This window comes from Amblyomma maculatum, chromosome 8 (assembly GCF_055883805.1).
Source record: "Amblyomma maculatum isolate TAMU_Amacu chromosome 8, ASM5588380v1, whole genome shotgun sequence".
In the NCBI taxonomy this organism is placed as follows: domain Eukaryota; kingdom Metazoa; phylum Arthropoda; class Arachnida; order Ixodida; family Ixodidae; genus Amblyomma; species Amblyomma maculatum.
In genome coordinates, this window is record NC_139351.1 from 5,675,804 (window position 1) to 5,692,797 (window position 16,994).

Here is a 16,994-nt window from a genome sequence, read left to right on the forward strand (position 1 = left end):
GGAAACGGGCTCTATTCCGAGCATACACGTTTGCAATGTCTTGCTTCGCATACCTAGACATCTTCGCAGTGCGGGTCTTATAGAAAAAATGCGCACCGAAAAACCATTTTCTCAAAAAGAGATGCGTAGCGCGGAGGGCATAGCCAGCGCCATCTAGTGGCACAGCTGGCAAGGTTGCGGGGCAGCGGAAACGTGACACGAACGCAAACGACATAAAAAACATACAAATTCACCGAATCCGATCCTTTCTCCCTAAAAAAGATGCTCTTATGAAGTTGATGGCAAATGTAAGATGTATTAAGCTTGCAGACAAAATAGCTATTATTTCCTCTCGTCAAGAGCAGGCACTATTTTTCATCGCGGATGTGGAGAGCGCGAACAAGAGCTGTAGCTTTGGCAGTGTTGCACTTGATGTATGAAACGGAGTATAGACCTTCGGAGATAGCTTAGGAAGTGGCTGCAGCTCTAGTCTGCGCTCAGACCAATGCGCGTTTTGGGGTCTGCGCAGCAAACCAGCCATGAAAAATTACAGTCGTGGGCTTATTGCCCCCCCCCCCCCCCCCTCCCTCAGACGAATCGTATATTACAGCAGTCTCCAATCTCGCGAACTGTACAGCTGATTTCGACTCTGGTGCACACTGACGTTCCCGGCAACGAATCCGCCATGCCCTGGCTCGAGGGCTCCACCAAGCTGGCGGCAGAGAGGGGAATTTGGAGCGGGGAGCATAGAAATCTTACAGCGAAGTTCTACGGCATTATCGACTGAGTAGGCAGGTGGCTCCTAAACTGCAGGAAGACCGTCGCCCGGCGCCGTCTCCAGGCTGGGACATTCCCACACGCGCTGCAGCTGGCCTAGGACGCGGTAGCCCAACAACGCCTGCAGGCTTGCATCTGAGGCGGGCCGCCTTCCGTCCCAAGTGACGGTGAGCCGGAATTCGTTCATCGGCTGGTGCAAATAGAAAGTTCTACTTTCTCTTGTTTCCACTACTTCCCCGGGCTCATAGCTTTCTCACACCACGTGCTCATAACTGAATCGCACCACTTTCGCGTCGTTCTTGCCAGCTAGGCAAATCTACCAATCGCTAAGAGCAACGTCGTTACCTCGTCGTTACCTGCAGCCTAATTGCGAAAACTCGCAGGATGGATGGATGGAATATAGGAGCGTCCCCTTTGAAACGGGGTGATAGCAGTTGCTATCATGCTCATTTTTCTCCATATATCTTAATTATTGATTTAGAATGGTTAACTAAACCATCATTCTATTTATTGAATTTTTCTTTCTACATTACTAACATTATGTCACTTCTCTGCTTTTAAGCCACCAATCTTTCAATCGTTTTTTACTAGCTTGCATCGCAGATTCATTCACCCGGCCACTGGTATCTCTACACCCCAGAGCTTCAGCAAGAGTGACTGCGCCTGCATCGCCTTCCGGATGGATACCATATTACGTTCGAGTATAATATGGTTTATTGTTTCTGTGGATTTACCACAAACTGCACATATGTAATCTTCCTTGTTAAGTTTCTTTTTGTAGCTGCGTGTTCTAAGACACCCTGATCTAGCTTCAAAACGTAGAGCACTGTCTATTGAGTTATCAAAGAAAGCTTCCTTCCTGATCTGCCTTTTCAACTTTCGGTATAGTTCCACACTTTATTCTTTTCCATCAAATTTATCCAATTTTTACCTTCTGTGTTTTTCGCCTGTTGCTTAACGCTCTTTATTTCTTCCTCCTTGTGACCAGCATACTTACTAGTTAGTTTCCTAGTTCTTTTCCTTCATTGTGAATCAACGTTTTTTAGGTAAATGTGTTTAAATACTTTAGCTGCCCATCTCTTGCTGTCCAATTCCCTCAGGCGTTCTTCATATAATATTTTACTCTAAGCTTCCTGTACTTCGAAAGATGCCCAGCCTATATTTCCCTGTACCGCCTCATTTGTGGTTTTGCCGTGGGCACCCAGTGCTAATCGTCTGATGGCTCTCTGACGTATTTCTAATGTCGACTGTACCTCTGATTTTAGGCACAAAACCGCATTTCCAAAAGTAAGTCCGGACACCATAATCCTTTCCAAATACCCCTAAAAACCTCATACCTGTTGTATCCCCACAATGCCCTATGCTTCATTATCCCGGCATTTCTTCGCCCTTTTGCCTGAAGTGATTGCTCATGCTTTCCAATGTATGCCAATCCTTCGTTTGCCCATACCCCGAGATATTTATATTCTGCCACTCTGGGTACTTCATGGCCTTGTATTTAAGACCTTGATCAGTTGAGCCGTTGAAAAACATCAGACCCGACTTAACTGCGCTAAAATTGACGCCCAGAGCCTCCCTTCGTCTCCGCAATGCTGAACTGGAGTTTGGAAGTCTTCCTGGTTGCCTGCTAACAGTAGAACATCGTCTGCATACATTACACTGGGGAGGCGCTGCTCTACCGCCGTTCCGCCTAATCTACATGACAGGTTACATGAGGTTACTTTCTTGTATCCTCCGTTCTATATTTATCATATAAAGCATGAACAGCAGCGGTGTTAGAAAACAACCTTGTCTTAATCCTTTGCATACTTTGACAGCTTCCGTACTTCTTATCCCTTCCCATGTAATTTCTACTTTGTTATCCCAATATATTTCCTGTAGGAACTCTGTTATCTCATGACCGGCTCCTTCTTCTTTTAATATGTTCCACAGGAGTTCCCTGTTTACGTTGTCGTACACCCCGTTTATGTCCAGGAAGGCCAAATACAAAGGTCTATTTTCCACTATAGATATTCGATGCATTGGGTAAGCACGAACAGGCTATCATCTAAGCGCCTACCATTTCTAAAGCCGTTCTGAAGTTCTCCGAGTATCTTGTTACTTTCAACCCATGCTTGCACCTTTAATTTCACCGCCTGCATGGCTAACCTGTACATAACAGATGTCATGGTAATCGGCCTGTAGGATTTTATATGCATCCCATCTTCTTTCCCTTTATAAATCAAATTCCAGCCAGCTGCCCGGAATTTGCTTATTCGGTATGACTGTTTTCAAGGCTTTTAACAACGTTTCCTTACTTTTTGGACCGAGTTCATTAATCAGCTTGATCGGAATTCCATCTATTCCTGTAGATGTGTTTTTAGGAATATTTTTTTCTGCCTTTTTCCAGTTTAGATTGGTCAGTTCTAAGCTGCTTTGCACTGTGCTATCTTTTGCTGCTTCCTGATTTGCGGAGATTACCCTATCGTCGCTCTTAAATGACTCGGCTACAACTGATGTAATGTAGTTCACTGCGTTGTCTCCGTTTAAACAATTTCCTTCGTTATCTTGAATCTGATCCTGCTTTCTTTGATTCGTTTTACCTAGCCAGCTTATCATCATCATCATCATCATCATCATCATCATCATCATCATCAGCCTGATTATACCCACTGCAGGGCGAAGGCCTCTCCCATATTTCTCCATCTAACCCGGTTCTGTGCTAGCTGCATCCACTTGACCCCTGCGAACTTCTTAATCTCATCCGCCCACCTAACTTTCTGCCGCCCCCTGCTACGCTTTCCTTCCCTTGGAATCCAGTTTGTTACCCTCAGCGACCATCGGTTATCCTCTCTTCGCCCTACATGTCCTGCCCATGTCCATTTCTTCTTCTTAATTTCCACTAGAATGTCGGTAACTTGAGTTATTTCTCTGACCCACTCTGCACGCTTTCTATCTCTTAATGTTACCCCTACCATTTTTCGTTCCATAGCCCTCTGGGTTGTCCTCAACTTAAGTAGAACTCTCTTGGTTAGCCTCCACGTTTCAGCCCCATAGGTGAGTACAGGCAAGATGCAACTGTTGTATACTTTCCTCTTGAGCGATACCGGTAAGCTGCTAGTCATAATCTGCGAGTGCTTGCCAAATGCGCACCATCCCAATCTTATTCTTCTTGTTATTTCCTTTTCCTGTTATTTAACAACAGGAAATAATAATAACGGGAAATAACTATATAAGCTGGAACTATATAGCCAGCTTATATAGTTCCATAATTTTCTTGGTCCGCCTCTAGTGGCATCGTGTATGTCAGCCATTCAGCGATCGGCGAACTGCTTTATTTTACTTTGGACGAGGGCCTGTACATCAAGTTTCTTTTGTCGATATAATTCCCATTTTTGGTCTGTTTCCTCCTGCGATACCTGTGCTATCTTTGCCTCTCGGTGTCCCATTGAAGCTGCCTGTCGTTGTTCAATGGCTTCCTTGATTTCCTTATTCCCCCCGTCCCCTTATTCACCCTCCGTCCTGTGCCTGCTGTGGTTTTATTTTCCTTATTCCACCAGTTCCGCGGCTTCCTCGTTCCATTCCAGCGGTTTGCTACTTTAACCTCCTTAATTTCCCTCCTTATGAGTAGTGCTACCAGTTCATAATCCCAGTCTTCCATGGGGCTTTTCTCTATTGCTTCCTCTATGTCTGCTGCTATCTGCGCTATTTGATCGTCGTTTAATTTTGCGTTTACTTTTTGTATAAATTCCATTTCTCTTTTCATCAAGGGCCCCATCAGCAGACTAATACTTTTATGATCACTTTCCAGACTACACCCCCCTTCTTCGTCTATTTCCATTTTTGTGACCTTGCTATAAATTCACTGCGATATTAGACAGTAGTCAATGGTCGTCTGCCTGTTGCGGAATTCCCACGTGATTTGTCCCTCGCATTTTGTTTCTCTATTCACAATAACTAGGTCGTGTCGCTCACAGAAATCTAGCATTAGCTTCCCGTTACAATCCGTGTATCCATCCAGATCGTCGATGTGGCCGTTCACATGTCCCCCAGTAGAATAATATCGGCCCCGTCTTCAAACTGGCCTATATTGTAACTGAGACATTCAACGAGATCCTTGTTCTTGCCTTTCTTGCCTGCATTGGTGTCCTGTTCCTAAATAAATTACCCCTAGCCATGTCCTTATGCCTGCAATTGTTCCTGATACCCAGATATGTTCTTTGCAAGATGATTTTATTCTTTGACATACCTACCCCTCCTCCCTTTTTTCCGCTCTTGTTCTGTTGCACCCTTCCCAGACGTAGCCTTCTATAAACGGCGGATCTTCTAGATCCCTGAGATGAGTTTCGCATAGGGTATTCACACCTATTTTGTCACCCTTCGACTGCTGTTCTATCTCTAGCCATTTCGCTCCTTTTCTACGTCTTTGCATGTTTATGTAGCTGATCCTAATGGTAAATTTCTTTTTTGTACTTTTCTTTCTTTCGCGGCAAGCCTGTTCAAGCGCCACCTTTAATTGAAAAAAGCCGCGAAAAAAAAAATTGCTGGGACATGCTCAGGCACCACCCAAGAGTAGACGCGATAGCATGCATGTTTTAGAGCGAATACTCCAGTTCTCGGAGTAACCTTCGGGTAATTCGCTGGCCGTTGCTCAAACGACCTTGAGGAGACATGCAAGGTCACAGTTCGAATTCGTCGCTTCGCGATGTCTAGCCGCGGTATCTGATCATAGCAGTCACGTAACGAGCAGTCGCCCTGACCTCGTACTTTGACGTCATTGATTTCGCCACATGTGACGTCATTACCCATGTCCTCTGCTAGCTGCGCATAATTAATTTGGATTACAGGAAAGAAAACTGCCATTTCTCCGTGGACACCTCAGCCGTGCCTTAAGGGAGGAAAATTTGAGTGAAACAAATGGTGCTGTAGTGAAGATCTCCATATTAATTTCGACCACTTTGGGATCTTTAACGTGCGCTGACATCGCACAGCGCACGGACGCCTCTCCTTATCGCCTCCATGGAAACGCAGTTGCCGAGGTCGGGCGTTTGAACCCGGGCGGTTCAGTAGCCGACCGTTTTAAACAGAGAGCCACCGTGACGGGCACTTCCGCTCGTTATAACCATATTTAAGTAGAGTCAAACTCTCGTCATTCTGTCCGACACGTTTGACGACTGTTGGTCATCACCGATTTCAATGTGCTGCGAATAAACACGGCATTCAGCGATTTGTTCATAGGCTTCTGTGCCGTGCAAAAAATGCACCGTCATTGGGCCCGTCTGACCGTGGCCTGAGTTCGGGAGCATGATGTCTGCATTTCCTCACCGTGTTGTCTTGGCCAGTCAACGACGGTCCAGAGGCAGCACTTTCAGAGCACAAACGTAATTCCATAATAATCCCTCGCTTTGTTGCGGCGCTCCAAAGCCATCATGCCCAATATTTGCATTCATCACTCTGCGCTCTTGGAACGGAGCGATCTCGGTTATGCTTTATACGAAGAAAAATAGTAAATGAAGCATATGCTGTGAAGGGCAGTTTATGGAAGAGCGCTACTGCCATTGAAGGCTCAGAGGTCTGCTCGGAAAATTTTTCCGCCTCACCTAGCTATAACTGTGCAAAGGGCTGAATAAGCTCGTCGACTTCCAAATAAAGTGACATTTCTATTAGCGCAGCTTTGAAGTAACGTGTGCATGTAGTGTGCATAAGCCTTCGAACCCACGTAGGAACCTTAGCATATTCACGGAGAGATATCGTCTCGGCTAACTAAATTTGGATACAGTGATGCGTTCCGCACAACGGCGTGCGCAACTGCACAAATGAAGCAGGTTGTACATACGACCATAGCCTTCTATATAGGATATGATACGGCCCTTCAATGGCTCTCTGGTTTTTTTCGATTTCCCAGCTCACGCTTTTGCCCGCTTTTCCAGTAGTTTACCTAATTTTGCGTGTTGCCGGTGTCAAAACTAGTTCTTCGACATATATCAGCACGCATTTGCTCCCGCTCGTACAGCAATAATCCTGGGACAACAGGTGGCGGTTGGGATCGCCACGCAGAATTATGCATGAAGCGGGAGGCTCACTGTGGAAATGCGCATCATTACGACGAAGAAACTTGCTTTTGGTGCGTCACGCGAGACACTACCAACAACCCTGGCATTTAGATAACAATTTTGAACGGCTGCTCCGAAGCGGTTGACTGGGCTTGGAAAATATAGGACGCTAAGCGTATTTTAGGCCAGCACCTCTGCAAATGAAAAACTAGACTGCGTACTTCTTCATTTCCCACCACTCGTTTCTGTAGCAGTGAACTTTCACGGGCCATTCCTGGCCAGTAATGAACTGTGTGGGCTGTTGTGACACACCACAACAGTAATGGGTTCCCCGCAGTTCCCTGCGAAGATGCAAAAGTCGATGCTAATGCTAAACATGGACGAAAAACGCGCGCGACTCGAGTCTGCGCCGCAAAACACCGTCGCTTTTTTCCGCAGGCTTCCTGCGTTTCTTCCCTCGTCAGCTGGCGCTGCGGCCGTGCGGCCAAACTTTCTTCCCTGCACAAAATCGTTGAAGAGTATACTTCCAAGTGCCATACAGATATTTTCTACGCTATAGATAACCTCAAAATTGCTCCTGTTGCAAAAAAATATTGGAGCCGATACTGGCCCAGGAAGATGTTTTGCTCACGTTTCCAATTACCTCAATCGTACTGACTCGACGATCGTCTGCACAGAGGCACCACGAGATAAATTTGCGACCACAGGATGACTTACCCGAAGCTCTTAACAAACTACGCCCCCACATTAGCTGCTACACTGAGGTTGATTCCTACTCGCGCTGGAATCTCAGGCGATGAGGTAGTGCATCGCCTAGCCCAGGAACTTCAGCATAGGACTCCCGGAATTCTCTGGCCTGGCCTTATCCGCCCACGTACGGTACGCCAGTTTTCGTTACACAAAATCAATCTTCAATATGATAACATAAGAGAAACTCTCCGTACACTTTTTGTTTCGGATAAATCCATCAAAACAATGCAATTACGCATTCTTCGACGCATACACCTAAATATGCTCATTACTACTGCCCTATCATCGTATCTAACGTATCAGACACTCTCCCGCGTGCCAGAATCGTCCTGAATCCTATGCTATTTTTGAAGACTGCATTTTCTCCTTCCTCGTTGCAATTCAGTCCCCTCATTTTCGACACCCTTCTCCTTCAGTGCGGCAGGCTTGGTTATCCGCGCACCTAATGATGGACCAGTTGACTTTGGCGGCCCGGCCTAGGTCATTCTTGACGCTTATTGCTTAGTCTCAGTAAAGTTTCTTCCTCCTTCTCTGTGGTTCAGCCTGAATTCAGTACCGGCTACAGCGCAGTAGCTTTGATGATAGGGGGCTTAGAATGAACGAATTTGGACCGGGAGGCGACGTCCCCAGTGAAACTTCTTGGCGAATATGGTGAACCAGGAGAATGAGACCAGCGGAGCTCAAAACTTCTCACCGACGCGTGTACATCGCTGGTGCTCGACGCCGGGAGACATCATGCACGCTGTGGCCGTCGGGGCGGTGGACGCTTGGAGCCGGCCGCAGTACATGCCCACCGCCAAAGGCGGCGGTCCGAGCTCGTCCGCTAGGCTGCCGTCGTCACCCAGGCGGCGGCGCTTGTTGAGGCCGGACTCGCAGAGCTTGCCATTGGCCGCGCCACCGCTGTCGTCCGTAGCGCCGCCTAGCGTGTACTCGGTAGCGGGGGCTGCATGCTTCCCTGCGCGCGCGAGCAGGAGGCGCGTTACTGAGGTGGCACATATTGACTTGAATGTGCAGGGGTATAGTGAAGTTTCCAGGCCGTAGGGTTTGCTTCTGGCCGGCTCAATCTGGCGTTTGAGATTCTGTTAGAGCTGTCAATTGTCTCAGAAATTAGAACAATGCTTCTTCTACCCTTCACATGTATTTTGAGGTTTGGGGCCATCGTTGCTGCCTGACTATACTGCTCAGAAGCAGACCCTGTGGCTTGGGAAATTTTGACTACCCCTGTACATACAGGTCCCGAAATTGAAACGGAGCACAGGTTCGTGGAAGAACTTCAAATTCAAATTCATTTTATTTTTCTTGTGTGCAAGAAAGGAGCAGCCACGAAAGGCTACCGTTCGCGGCAGCTTGACGAGGTGGCTACACCTAAAAGTGATGACAGGAGCGCACCGGTGCATCGAGGAGTTCAAAGCAAGGATATTTTAAATACTTCAGTTCACAACGATATACATATTCTGCTTTGCATACATTGCACGGTTAACAAAACCAACTACACAATTGTTATACACAGACATGATAAAGAAAGAAAGACTCGAGAGTCGGAAAACACATATAAAATAATACACAAACACCAAATCAACACTCAAGCACGCGAGATATCGGAGAAACACTAGAATACAATCATAATCAAACAAAAATATTCTGAAGGCCTTTGTTTGACATACAAGTGATATTAATGTTCGGTGATCAAAGTTATTTAACATTGATGGAAGCGTATATGTCAAGGACTACAGGAAATAGTTATTCCGGGGTGTAGGAACATGCCAGTACTCGGGTTGGCGGGCATTATACAGCAATGAGTTTGGCGTGAGTCTAGAGAGATCAGCAAAGAAGGGATTATTTCATTTAGTGACCATGAGATACGAGTCGGCTAAACGATTTTATAAATTATCCATTCTAACTGCTTAAAACAACAGTCAAACAACTCTGCAGAGGGAGAGTCGAAGGGTACATGTGAAATTATCCTTTATGCCCTTTTTCGCAGAATGAGTAACCTGTTGATATTTGTTCTGGTTGTTGTCCCCCAAACCAACTGTCTGTGATTTAATTTGGAAAGAATTAAAGAATTATATATCAACAGTTTTACTCGTTTTGGTAATATATATCTATTTTTAGTAATTAGTCCAATAATCCTGCACAATTTTTTATGGTTCATTGATATGGCAGTCCCAACTCAGACAGCAGGATAAGTGAACCCCAAGTGCTTTTATGAATTTAACAATGTCAATGGAAATTTCATCATAAGCTATTTTGGGCAAGGCAACAGTTTTGTTCTTTGGCCGGAATAGTAGCGAGTTCTGATCTATGCAATCTAAAATCAGTTTTAAGATCTGACTAGTGATTTTTTCGATGTCCTTTGTTTTATAGCCGGTGATAAGAAGTGTTGTGTTGATCAGATATAATATCTTGCAAATGACTGATATACAGGGAGAACAACAGTGGTCCCAAGACACTTCCCTGTGGTACACTTCTCTTAATGCGTTTAACTTCCGAGGAATGCTCACCCAGTAAAATATACTGCTTTCGATGGATTAAATGTGATGTGAAGAGGACATTCGCAATGCCATGTACTTCGTAAGAGAAGAGTTTGTGAATTAACCTTTTGTGGCAGAGGATGTCAAATGCTTTCGACAGATATATGAAAACCCCTAATGTTAGGAGATTATTCGAAAAATTGTGCAAAATTATTTCTTTTTGTTTTAATAACGCTGTTCTAATTGAACAATTTCATCGCAATCCATGTTATAACAATGAATATATCGACAGAATGTTTGTCAGTCTACTGTGTATAACTTTTTCGAACGGCTTAGAGAAAACTGGATGGATTGGGTCTGTAGTTCTTTAACATATTTTTGTCGGAAACATTATATATTAAAATCACTTTAGCAAATTTCATTCTTTCAGGAAATATTCCTGTTGATAAGACCAAGTTAGATACATATGTGAAAGGCGATGCTATAAGGTCGGCTACAAACTTCATTGGTTTAACTTGTAGGTCTTCCGCGTCACAAGCCCTACTGTTGTTCAAATTCAGAAAAGTAAACTCATCTTTGCGTTCGTCAGCCGGGGATAAGAACAAAGAATTTGCAGTCGTCAGTGGACACGAAATGCTCGAATTATCTCTTTCCGGTGAGTTTGAGAACTTATTTCTATAAAAGTAATCGAAAAGGTTTGCCAGCCGAGCTCCAGAAAACGTTTCCCCTGCGTAAAAAACTGATTGGACGTCGCTTTTTTCCTGGCCGCGGCAGAGCACAGAGTTCAGGTTTTTCCATAGCAAATCTGATCTCTGAAAATAAATCATGGTAATACGCTGCTCCTGCCTTTCTCAGTACAGTAGTAAGTGTATTCCTTGCGCGCTTAAATTCTGTGAAAACGTTTTCGTCTTTAGTTTCATTGAATTTTTGATATAGGCGATTTTTTAGTGTAATCGTTTCTAACATTTCCGTGTTTACCCACGGCTTACAACTCCTTCGTGTCTTCTTCGTAGTTATTACAGGAAAACATGAGATATAATTGGGCAAAATTACACTTAAGAGCTCCTCATATGCCTCATACGCTCGATCCCATGAAACGTACTTAATCATTTCTCTAAATCGAGATAAATTGTTCTGCGATATGTGTCTAATACAAGTTGTTTTTCCTTTCTGCTTTTATTTATTCCGCTTACAAGCATATAGAGCGGCAAGTGGTCGCTGATATGGCGCCTGTCCTTATTTAATAAGTGGCAATGAATGGGTTGTTATATAAAAGTTTAGTAGTGTAGCAGTTGTTTCAGTTTCTGACAGTGAATTTATTCTAACAGCAAAAATTTCTTCAGCAACATCAGCATTTTGTGCAGTTCAACAGAAAGGTACTACACAAAAAGTACAGGATTACAAAAAGTATTACAGAACTACAGAAACGTCTGGCATTGCAACCGAACTACAGAAAATTTTTAATAATTTTTACATGGTTCTGAAGCTGTTTTTTTTTTCGACCGGTTTTTGCGCGCAGTTACCAGGTTATTAGGCTGTTGATTTCCTCCTATACGCCTATTGCCACAGTGGCGAATAAGCTTGCACGAGGAGTGAAGGCAAGAAGAAAAGACGGAAAGGCTAGTGTAGCACTAATCTATATTCCCAGGCTATTCTACAGTTTGAAGAGTGTGTCGGTTTTCCGCCGTGGCTGTCCTCTCTGCGGAAGGAAAGTGCAAGGTACGCGGCAACGTGGTGTCAAGCGCCAGCCTCCGGTAGCAGTGGTTGCTTGTGTGTACCACAGCCTTTCTGTTAAGAAGGTCCAATTGTCATGTGCGCATGCGATGTGTAGGCCTATATATCGTTAACTACTGCGGAAATAAAACCAGTCGTTAGTAGCGTTCGTGTTTGTGTCCCTTACTCTGTCCTCGTCCTTTTGCATCATCATCATCATCAGCCTGATTATACCCACTGCAGGGCGAAGGCCTCTCCCATATTTCTCCACTGAACCCGGTTCTGTGCTAGCTGCATCCACTTGATCCCTGCGAACTTCTTTATCTCATCCGCCCACCTAACTTTCTGCCGCCCCCTGCTACGCTTTCCTTCCCTTGGAATCCAGTTTGTTACCCTCACCGACCATCGGTTATCCTCTCTTCGCACTACATGTCCTGCCCATGCCCATTTCTTCTTCTTAATTTCCACTAGAATGTCGGTAACCTGAGTTATTTCTCTGACCCACTCTGCACGCTTCCTATCTCTTAATGTTACCCCTACCATTTTTCGTTCCATAGCCCTCTGGGTTGTCCTCAACTTAAGTAGAATTCTCTTGGTTAGCCTCCACGTTTCAGCCCCATAGGTGAGTTCAGGCAAGATGCAACTGTTGTATACTTTCCTCTTGAGCGATACCGGTAAGCTGCTAGTCATAATCTGTGAGTGCTTGCCAAATGCGCTCCATCCCAATCTTATTCTTCTTGTTATTTCCTTTTCATGGTCCGGATCTGCGGTTACTACCTGTCCTAAGTAGACATATTCGCCTACTACTTCTAGTATTTCGCTAAATAATGTAAACTGCTGTTCCTTCCCGAGGCTGTTGAACATTAGTCTTCTGCATATATGCTACCTTGCGCTACCTTTTATTCTAAGAAAGGGGCTTGTCGACACAGAGGTATTCATGCGGTACTAGGTGAACAGCATCTACGGGGGCAGTTGGAATGGCAGGCGTAACAGGTGATTAGACGTTGCAACGACGAAGCCCGTGTATAACAAAAGGGAGATGCATCTCCTTGGGAAGGATCCGGTGCGTGTCGTTTCAGCAACAATAACGCGCTCGCAAGGGCGAAGGTCACTGACGGTCACATGGCGCCAAGCAGAACGGGAAGGATGCGTCGAAACGAGCAGGCGCGCTGTTTCAACGCGTAGGCGACACCGGGTTGCGAAAGGAAACGTTGAAAGGAACTGGCGTTTGGTTGTTTACTGTTACCTCTCTCTGTAAGAGAGGGGCCTTTGAACAGGTTAAGGTTGTGGGGCAGAAACCGGGCTTTGGCAGCAGAATATGGTAGCTCGGGCCACTGTCGACTGTTTTGTTGCTATTTTTGCTTGTATATATGTGTCTCGGGTGAGAGTTATTAGTTCTAGAAAAGTCGAAATGGGGGGGGGGGGGGGGGGGTAAGCAGCAAGTAACCAGTCATGGTGATGCCTGCTGCAGTTGAGTACGATTCGAGTGTGGGCTAGGCCTCAAGGCACTAAAACAGCCCGAGCCAAGTCGAGTGTTCTGTGCTATGGCTTCTCTTCATCTTCGGCTAGGCCGAGCTAGCCAGATCCATATATTACCCAGCCTTGCTGTATATATTGTAAAGTTTTCTGTATAGACTTCAATTAATCTCCTTAATATATCTACAAGTGTGGATATCCGTATTTCGTCAGTCACCGTCTCTCCACCTCACCATCCCAGAAGAACAAGGCCTGAAATTTACGGGAGGAATGCGCATGGCGGCGTCAAGCCTCATGCTATTCTTTTGTGAATTGCGTGTTGCGACGAAATCCTCCTTACCTGTACGAAACTATGCATCGTCCGGATAAGCCGCTGCATAAATGGACTTTTAGGAGAGCACCAGCTTCCCATGAGGTACAAATCAGGGTAAATTTCACCTCTAGATTGCAGCGTTCTCGAATCATAACTGCAGCGAATAAACACGTGGTCAAACAAAGAAACAGATAACACACGGACGAACGCTGCTATCGGTGACAAGTCAATTAACGCAAGATAATTGTCACGAAAACGGGGCAGATTTTCGTTGAGTGAGCGCAGCGCAAAGGAAGCGCGCGTAGCGTCAAGTAGAGGGTTCCAGCAGAAACATCTTTTCCGCGCGAGAGCTCGTAGCCTTGCGCGCATCGGCGTCACCCCTTCCTCATCACTCGGCGGCGACGGTTGTTGCAGATTCGCACTCATCTGCAAACGAAACGAAGAAGAAAAGGTTTGAGACCGGGCGAGCGAGGGATACTGAACGCTATGTTGTAGTACTGACGGCAGCGGGGACAGCTGGAAATTAAACAAATTCAGAGGCGTCCTGGTGCTTGCCCTCCTTCTTTTATAACGGTGACTCACCCGGCCGGAGAAGCAACTGGATGTCTCCAGAAGGTTAGGCCGAACCTAACAAAGATCGTCGCGCGTCTCGACGGAAGCAAGAGAGGGCGCTTGCAGTGAAAGTTACGTGTATGTGCGCGCCTGTTTGGCGCGTTGTAACAGACTCGGCGTGTCCTATTTCTTGAGGCCGCGTCGTGTAAGCAAGCTAGCCTGTGTTGCATCCAGTTTTAGAACCGGTGTACAGCGAGTGTTGCAGCGTCAAATGCTGCTGCTCGGCTCCCGTGGTCAACCCGCAGCTCGGCAAGCCCGTGCACTGAACTGCGAGACAGCTGCGCTCATCTACATGACGGTCATATCGTGACTCTCCAACGTCGGTCTGCGACAGTGCCCGGTGAAAAATTTAGTGTTTATTTGCCCTGAATCTCTCGTGCATTGTTCACTGATGTGGAGCCTCTGTGTTATATTAGAGGTTCTAGTTATATGCTCTGCATTTCGTTTTTGAACCTCGTGCTATGTTTAAGTATTAATGTGAGTTCTTCTGTATCGTCTCTAGCTGTACATAAAGTATGATTTGTTTGTTAATTCCGACTCCGACCCTTACTCTGGCTTGAACCGGCGAAAGCCTGGCACAAAACGGTTACCCCGTTCTGTCACTACAGGTAGGTGAGTTCCGGCTGAGCTTGCCACGCAAGTAAAGGGCTTCTCCTTTGAGATCGGAACAGCCACCCCCCCCCCCCCTGCGCACACACACACACACACACACACACACACACACACACACACACACACACACACACACACACACACACACACACACACACACACACACACACACACACACACACACACACACACACACACACACACACACACACACACACACACACACACACTCTAATGAGAGGGTCTGGGAGTGTGCGCACCAGTAGTGGTGCATCGTTAATAAATTAGTTATCAGCGAGTAACAGTACTTTAAACCTTGGATATAACAGAAAGGTTCAAGAATGCGACCAAACACTCCAAAAGCAGAGTTCATTCGTGTGTTCTTTGTTTTTTCTTCGCGTGATGGCGTTCATTCAATGCAGTTATGATTTAAGACTGCGACCAACTGGCTCGAAACCTCGTTTTTACTCTAGATTGCAGCACATGCCCGAGTGCTACATACGACACATGCAAGGCTGACAAAAAACAAAAAAGATGAGGGCAGAAGTCGTGACCTGGTGGCACACGAGCTTTCTGAGGCACCTGCCATAAGAACGAAAAGGGACGACGTGAGCGAATCACCAATCAACTTGTATCAGAAGGAAAACAAGCTTCCAGGGTGCGCGTAGCCCACGACGCAGCATGAACGAATAAATGTCTGTTATTTGAAACAATATTCAGTCCAGCACGGTCTTTTTCCTTTACAAGTTGTCACGAAATCGGCACACATTTTAGTTGAGTCAGCGCAGCGCGAAGGAAGCTTTTAGAAGATTGGAGAAATGTCTCCTTTTCCGGCTTCACCCCCTCCTCATCACTTGGCGGCGACGATGACTCACCCGGCCAGAGAAGCAACTGGATGTCTCCAGAAGGTTGGGTCGAAGCTGATTAAAGACGACGCGCATCTTGGCGGGAGGAAGAGAGGACGCTTGCAGAGTGGTAGTTACGTGCATGTGCGCGACTACTTTGGCGCGGCATTACAGACAGACGCGGCGCGTTCTATTTATTGAGGGCGCGTCGCATAGGCAAGCTAGCCAATGTTGCAGCCAGTTTTAGAACCACTGTACATCGAGTATTTCAGCGTCAAGTGCTACTGCTCGGCTCCCGGGGTCAACCCGCTGCTTGTCAATACACTGATCAACGAGGTTGCGACATGTGATTACAAGCATATCTGTCCATTACCAAACATTAGAATTCATTTTTGTTGAGTTTTCCAATGGTATAATCGTGGGCGTGGTATACAGACCATCAGGTTCTAGCCTACATCTTTTTATAGAGGAAATGGAGGGAATCCTTGAGTCAATACATGCAAAACCTAAAGGCCCTATTGTAATACCGGGAGAATTCAACATCGATACCTCCATAGCAGTTGCGTCCGAGTATATATTGCTCCTTCGATCGTACAATCTTAATAATTCTACATGTGAACCAACCGAATCCAGGCTACATCTGCCACAATTTTAGATCAAGTCTTGTCGATATATCCTCAGGAGTCGATAACGTATCCATATCAGACCATTTACCAGTATTTGCATTCCTTCACATCAAAGCCATCGATGACAACGGTGAAAAGACTTCACGAAAGTCGAGAATCAACTAAAGCTTAATACGTAATGAACTACTTAACATGAAATGCAGCTGCGACTTTAGCGATGGCGTTCATGCTGAATTTTCAAAGCTGATTAAAGTTTTAAGTGATTTAATACCTTGGTGTTCAATGTATCCTAACCGCAGGTATAGCGAGCCAATATGACCATAGATTACTACACTCATCCTTAATGCAATAAAAGAGACAGAGGCATAGCACCAGAAGTGGAAGGCACACAGAAAGATGTTTCTACCTGCAAAGGTTTCGTGCTGCTAGGAACAAAGTGGTTGCCATGACAACACAAAGGAAACAACGAATTTAATACTTCGCTTGTGCAACAGGTCCAAGAAAATATAAAAAAAAAGTGGGTAGTTAATAAAACAATAGGGAAACAGTCTCAAAAGCTCCTGATATTAGTGATGCCAAGTCAGTAGATAATAGCTATTTAGTGAATATCGGAACGTCTCAGATAAAGACGTCTCAGGTATTGACGGCTGAATACAATTTCGAGCTCGATGCTGCAGATACTTTGGAAGTCACCGCAAGAGTATCCAGCTTGGCCAATCGCAAAGCATCACGTTATGTGTGATATGATAAAGGTTCTCAAGGTCAGTATTGACGTTCTGGCAGCG

At 45.6% G+C, this 16,994-nt stretch overlaps 1 protein-coding gene across 2 annotated transcripts in view; it reads right to left on the reverse strand.

Moving 5' to 3' along the window:
* LOC146180474 (uncharacterized) overlaps nt 1-16,994 on the reverse strand; it is a 118,029-nt gene that overhangs the window by 33,511 nt on the left and 67,524 nt on the right. For both annotated transcript variants that reach the window (XM_084576067.1, XM_084576068.1), the window contains exon 2: nt 8,233-8,493. In XM_084576067.1, the coding sequence (XP_084432193.1) occupies nt 8,233-8,493 (261 nt within the window). The remainder of the gene's footprint in view (nt 1-8,232; nt 8,494-16,994) is intronic.